The sequence below is a fragment of the Diabrotica virgifera genome, chromosome 9 (assembly GCF_917563875.1).
Source record: "Diabrotica virgifera virgifera chromosome 9, PGI_DIABVI_V3a".
Lineage (NCBI taxonomy): Eukaryota > Metazoa > Arthropoda > Insecta > Coleoptera > Chrysomelidae > Diabrotica > Diabrotica virgifera.
In genome coordinates, this window is record NC_065451.1 from 84003376 (window position 1) to 84009861 (window position 6486).

General features: G+C 35.9%; 2 protein-coding genes across 2 annotated transcripts; both read right to left on the reverse strand.

Moving 5' to 3' along the window:
• Positions 1–596: 596 nt before the first annotated feature.
• On the reverse strand, positions 597–2978 carry LOC114337857 (uncharacterized). The gene is made up of 2 exons (XM_028288405.2): positions 2341–2978; positions 597–1333 (listed from the first exon to the last, which is right to left on the reverse strand). Exons 1-2 carry the CDS (start codon positions 2458–2460, stop codon positions 626–628), a joined length of 828 nt encoding a protein of 275 aa, XP_028144206.2. The 5' UTR covers positions 2461–2978; the 3' UTR covers positions 597–625.
• Positions 2979–3645: 667 nt separating this feature from the next.
• On the reverse strand, positions 3646–6262 carry LOC126892217 (uncharacterized). Its single transcript, XM_050661723.1, has 2 exons — positions 5628–6262; positions 3646–4652 (listed from the first exon to the last, which is right to left on the reverse strand). The coding sequence occupies exons 1-2, from the start codon at positions 5973–5975 to the stop codon at positions 3849–3851; spliced, it is 1152 nt and encodes a 383-aa protein (XP_050517680.1). The 5' UTR covers positions 5976–6262; the 3' UTR covers positions 3646–3848.
• Between the last annotated feature and the right edge of the window lie 224 nt (positions 6263–6486).

A 6486-nucleotide genomic window follows, 5' to 3' on the forward strand; every position in this document is an offset into this window, starting at 1 on the left:
TTTAATTTATTAAACTTTTGACATAAAACAAACTGTCCTCACTAGTGCAACAATGTTAATGAATGTTTGAACTTGTTGAATCACAAATTCAGTTGAGTACAACATTCTGTCCATACTGCTGTAGTTTTGTGACATGATGGAGGAAGACTTATTAACTGCTACCGCGTGCTTTCTAATTTTGTGTGGTGATTCACGAAAACGGAAGCGTAAATGTTGGGTCCGTCCATGTTTGAAGAAAAGGGAAAAATATGGTGGAAAGGAAATATTATCGGATTTAAAGAAAGATGACGTTTTATTAGAACTTCGAACCGATGGGTGCTTCAAAAATTTTTTGCGCATGAGTAGTTCAGATATGGAATTTTTGCTGCAAAAAATTGCACCAGTGATAAGAAAAGCAGATACTAACTGTAGAAAGGCTATACCTCCACAAGAACGATTAGCTGTAACATTGCGCTTTCTGGCAACTGGAGATTCCTACAGCAGCTTGATGTATTTATTTAAGATTTCGAAACAAGCTATCTCAAAGATAGTACCAGAAGTATGTGCTGCGCTAGTAAATGCAATTAAAGACCAAGTTAAGGTAAGTAAATTTTATTGTACTTTTTTATTGATAACTTTAGAAGTTTTACATGTTACTTAATTGAAATGCCTCTGCGAGAATGTTTGAGGAACCAAAAGCAGTAGAGGAGTCTGAAGAGTTTTGTATGTATGTCTCCGCTGGTGATATAGCTGGTGTGCTGCAATACGATGAATGTGATTGTGGTCTCGTGGAAGGTTGCATTGATAAAATTGGCTCATATGTGTTAGTTGATTGTGGCATTCCATAATCATATTTACCCATACTTGCATCGAACAAAATATTACCTATAAGATGTTCTACAATATTTTGTGCGCAGGTGGTATTCAAATCCCTAATTTTACACGCCATATGTTCTCCAAATACATCGAATTTGTCTCGCTGTCGTTTATTTTGTATGTCTTGAATTATTTTATATGCCTCTTCTTTTCGAGCGTTATCATCGATTTTTCTTGTAAGTGTTTGTGTGACACGTCTAGTTTTATTAGGGTGTTTAAATTCATCAAGATTTGTGCTGTTCGGATTTTCCACGGTTTTTTTACGAGGCTCTTGAGAGGATTTGTTAGATGCCGAAGGCTTCTCACAAGCAGCGTTAGATGTTGATGGGTTTTGAGAACCATCGTCATACAAGTCTTTCATGCCTTCGTTGCCATTTTCTGCATCTTGAAATTCTTGGGTCTCATTTCCACCTTCATCACAATCTGTTACTTGTGAATCATCTAAATCCGTTTCGGAGGAAGAGTCATTAAGGTCATCCTGAAAAGAAAAATACATTGTATAAAATGTAAACACTACAGTGATCTACATTTTTAGCACAAGTAATGATATCTTTGTATTTCAGATGCCTAAAACTGCTCAAGAATGGGAAACAATTACTAATGGTTTCAGTGTTCTTTGGAATTTTCCAAAATGTGTAGGCGTCATGGATGGCAAGCACATTGCAATACAAGCACCAAAAAACAGTGGAAGTGATTTCTTCAATTACAAAACGTTTTTTAGCATTGTTCTGTTCGGCGTAATGGATGCTAATTACCGATTTTTGTATTTTCATGTAGGCTCCCAAGGGAGAATATCTGATGGAGGAGTTTTCGAAAATACATTATTCAAAAAACTATTAACTCGCTGCAAACTCAACCTTCCAGAATATAGCTCTTTACCAGGACGTGAGAAATTAGTCCCTCACGTATTTTTAGGGGATGATGCCTTCCCATTACATATCACCAAATTTACTAAAACCCTACCCTGGGGCGCAGGACAAAGGGTCTCCCAAAAGGATATTTAATTACCGTCTCAGTAGAGCGAGAAGAATATCAGAAAATGTTTTTGGAATGTTATCTTCGATTTTTAGAATATTTAGAAAACCCTTACTTTTAGAACCAGAAACTGCAGAAGTTGTTGTTATGGCTTGCATTTACTTGCATAATTTTTTAAGGAATAGTTCAAGATCTAAAAATTCCTACAATCTCCCAGGTACATATGACGGTGAAGATAAAGATACAGGACGTGTTTTAGAAGGATCGTGGAGAAGAGAAACTCAGAGTAATACATTTACTTCATACAAGAAAGTTGCACGAAATGCATCAACTGAAGCAAAAGATATTAGGCAAGAGTTTGCAGATTTTTTCGTTACACCTTTGGGGATGGTGCCGTGGCAGAATAATTATTGAATTATAATTCATGTATAAATTGAAATTGCCTATTTATTTGTTTGAATAATTAATAACAGAAAAGTTAATATCTAAAAACATTGTGTGTTTACTTACCACGTTCTCAGCTTCACTTTCCTTGCATGGGCGGACTTTGTTTTTGTCTCGAAGAAATACTAATGCATCGTAGGCCAACCACTTGGAATGAAACTGAGCGCCTGCTCCAGATTTTTTCATGCTGCGATATTTTTTTTCTCTCTATAAAACTGAGCCACCAAATTACGGATTTTTCTTTTTGCGTCTTCCTGAGATAAGCACCCTACAGCTGAACAAACTGCATTCCATGCATCATTTTTTGATTCTCTGCATTTATATTTAACATTTTTAGGATTCCAAATACATGGATGTTGTCTATAATTGTCAATTAAATTTAAACAATTCTCCGAAGTCCACTTAAACGCCATCACTAAATATAGACGCGGCGGTCTGTCTACTGTCTAGTCACTCAATTTGCAACAGGTCTCAACTCGCAACAATCCGTCCACATCGAAGCAATGTTGACAAATGTTTCACTTTGTTTCATATTATCCTTTGATCTTTACCGCTAGAAACGGATTTATACAACATACTACAACTTGTGTTGAATCGCAACACCAACTTTATGCAACGCAACACAACATATTCCAACAAATATAAACATTTTATGTTGTAACAAGTTTTTGTTGTATTATGTTGGAAAATGTTGCTCCAGTGTGGACGCGTCTTAAGCATTGTTTCCACCGGAGGAACAAATAGCAACATGTAGCAACATTTTTGTTGCCTGTTTTTCTTCTTGTTTGTAAATTTAGGAACTTATTAGCAACAAATGTAAACTTTTTATTTCCACTGACAGAACTTTTTGTTTCCGGTCGTTTCTGATAACTGAGAGAGAGCAACTTAGTGTTTCCACCGCGGTTGGTAAACATGGATCAAGATGATGAAATAGCTGCAGCAGCGGCGGCCTATATAGTGTTGTCGGCAAAAAAGAAAAAAAGAAAGCACAAATGTTGGGTGAAACCAAGTCTCTGTGATAGAAGTGAATATGGTGGCATGCATCTACTCAATGTATTAAAAAAATACGATGTATACATAGGAAATAATAAAAATAATGGTAGTGTAAAAAATTTTTTACGAATGTCCAGCACCGATTTTGAATGGTTATTATGTCAAATTGCCCCCAAAATACAGAAAGAAGATACAAATTATAGACAAGCCATTTCACCAATGGAACGACTACTGCTCACACTGCGATTCCTTGCAACAGGCGATTCTTACCATTCCTTGATGTACTTGTTCAAAATTTCGGTATCATCAATTAGTAGAATTATACCAGAAGTATGTAAAGTAATCGCTGAAGTTCTGAAGGATAAACTTAAGGTAAGTAGATACCTCGGTAGATATACAGCTTTTCAATCAAATGACATAATGTAATTAGTAGTAGACATTTTATTAAATTTTAATAAAAACCAATTTTTTGAAGTGTGAGAAAAAAATTAACAAGATATTCTATTTAAATTCTAAATAAAAAATTTAAAAAATCTAATTAAAAAATTAAAGAGATGTTCTTTTTAACAAATAATATTTTATCAGTAATTTACATCAAGTCCTGCATCTGACATGGCCAGACGTATCGCATCAGATATAGATGATTCTTGAAGATTTCTACAAGGCTGCTTTTCTTTTGAGAGTGTCGAATTGTTTGTCTCTGTTTGGGGAAGATAGTTAGTTTCATAACAAGAGCTATTTGGGGATGGCATAGGTGTGTGTGTTGTTGAGGCTGGTGATGTTACAGAATCATTGGTACTGGATGAGTAATAGTTCTGGTTATCTGAATAATATCTTGCTGTGTTGTTATTGGCCGAAGGTGTATGCCAACTTTGATAACATGGAAATGGCCGATCGTATTTACCCATAGATGCGTCATACAAAATATTAGAGATCAAATGCTCTACCGTGTTTTTAGCGTTTTCATTTTGAAGATTTTCGATTTTACAGGCAACTAGTTCGCCGAAAATTTGGAACCGATTACGTGGCTTTTTATTTTGTAGCTGCTTCAGCAATACATATGCCTCTTCCTGTCGTTCGTCAGTTTTCACATCAGCTTGTCTTTTCTTCATTGTTTTTGGACTTTTAAAGAGCCTAGGTCCCTGTTTACTTTTTGTAGTGCTGCTTGTGGAAGGCGTTGGAGATCTGGTTCTGTTTTCATTAGGCTTTGTAGGTGTTTCAGTAATAGCAGCAACAGTTTTGTTCAGAGTGTCGACGTCATTGTTCGCCTCTCCAACAATAAAAGAAGAATCAGTTACTGCATCTGCCTCGTCTGCTATATTGGAATCTTGCGATTCAACTTCCCCGCTGTCCGTTGCACTGCTGTCTGACCCATCATCTTCACCCTGAAAATTAAAAATATATTTTTACTTCTTACTCTTTTAATATGAAATACAAATTATATTTAAAGCGAGAGAAGTTTTGATTAAACAAATTTACCGGTTTTTTATTTTTCAGATGCCTCAGAGTAGAGAGGAGTGGCTTATTACGGGACATCAATTCGCTAATCTTTGGAATTTTCCTAAATGTGCCGGGGTTATGGATGGCAAACACATTATGATACAAGCACCAAAACATAGTGGCAGTGAATTTTATAATTATAAGTCCTTCTTCAGTGTGGTGTTATTTATTGTGGCCAACGCAAATTATGAGGTGATGTATCTTAATGTGGGCAGCCAAGGTCGTATATCCGACGGTGGAGTGTTTGACAGTACTCATTTCAAAAAAATGTTATATCAAAACACGCTCAATTTGCCTGAATTAGAACCATTGCCAGGAAGAACAAAAGCTGTTCCGTTTGTTTTTCTAGGAGATGACGCTTTTCCCCTATCACCAAACTTATTGAAACCTTACCCTGGCACTCAAGAGAAAGGTTCCTCAAAACGAATTTTTAATTACCGCTTGTCACGCGCTAGGCGTATTTCTGAGAACGTTTTTGGAATCATGTCTGCTAGGTCCAGGGTATTAAGAAAACCCATGCTACTTGAACCCGACAGAGTGGAATTAGTTGTTGCTGCATGTGTATATCTCCATAATTTTCTGAGAAGCAGTTTACATTCCCGAAAGTCATACTCACCTCCTGGCACCTTTGATTCAGAAGACAAAGATACGGGCGAAAGGATCCCAGGTTCTTGGAGAAACGAAATAAACAACAATATGTTTGCATCACTGCAAAAACAAGCACGTAATTCAACGTTGGAAGCTAAACAAGTTCGAGATGAATTTGCTCAATATTTTATGTCACCCGAAGGAATGGTTCCATGGCAAAATAATGTTTAACTTTGTATAAAAATTACAAATAAAACAAAAAAAATACGTACCTCACTTGTAGTTATTCCTTTTTCAGTACATTTTCTAACTTTGTTCCTGCCCGCAAGAAACAACAAGACTTCATAAGCAAACCACTTTGAAATAAATACGGCGCCGGCTCCCGACTTTTTTAACGTACGATATTTTTTTCTTTCTCTATAGAATTGTGCAATAACATTTTTCATTTTTCTTTTCACTTCTTCTATATTTGAGCCTGTTTTTTCTGCCAATGTTGTCCAAGCATCGTGTTTCGCATTTCTACATTTATACTGGGCGTGCTTTGTATTCCATAAACACTCACAAAGCTTATAGTTTTCGATTAATTCGAGTACTAACTCATTTGTCCACATGAACGGCATTTTTCTATTTTTTCACACGTCCGACCGACTATAAATTATTCCACGTTCGCCGTCGAGCTGCACTAGACAAAAACAAGTCACTACAAGTTGCTGTATCTGTTTCCACTCAGACAACAATATGTTTATGTTGCCTGTTGTTGCCGTATTTCTTTTGAAGTTTACCGCTAAAACTGGAAACCACCAACAATCGCAAACATGCAACATTTGTTGTCGAAACAAGAAGAAACACTTAGGAACTTTGAGGAACTTTGCGAAACATTTTTAAGCAACAAGCAACAGAAACACAAAAGTTCCTTCATGTCCCTCTGGTGGAAACTATACTTTAAGGCTCAACTACGAAGTTACTCGTGTTCATTTTTACATTTTGTGGGAGAATATTAGTTAAAATTATGATTTCCGTATCAATATATTTTAGTGTACCATCAATGTTAACCTTTTTAAGTTTCATTATATTAGATTATTTTTTAGAACAATTTCGTGATTTATTAACGAGTTTTCAATATTCAATGTT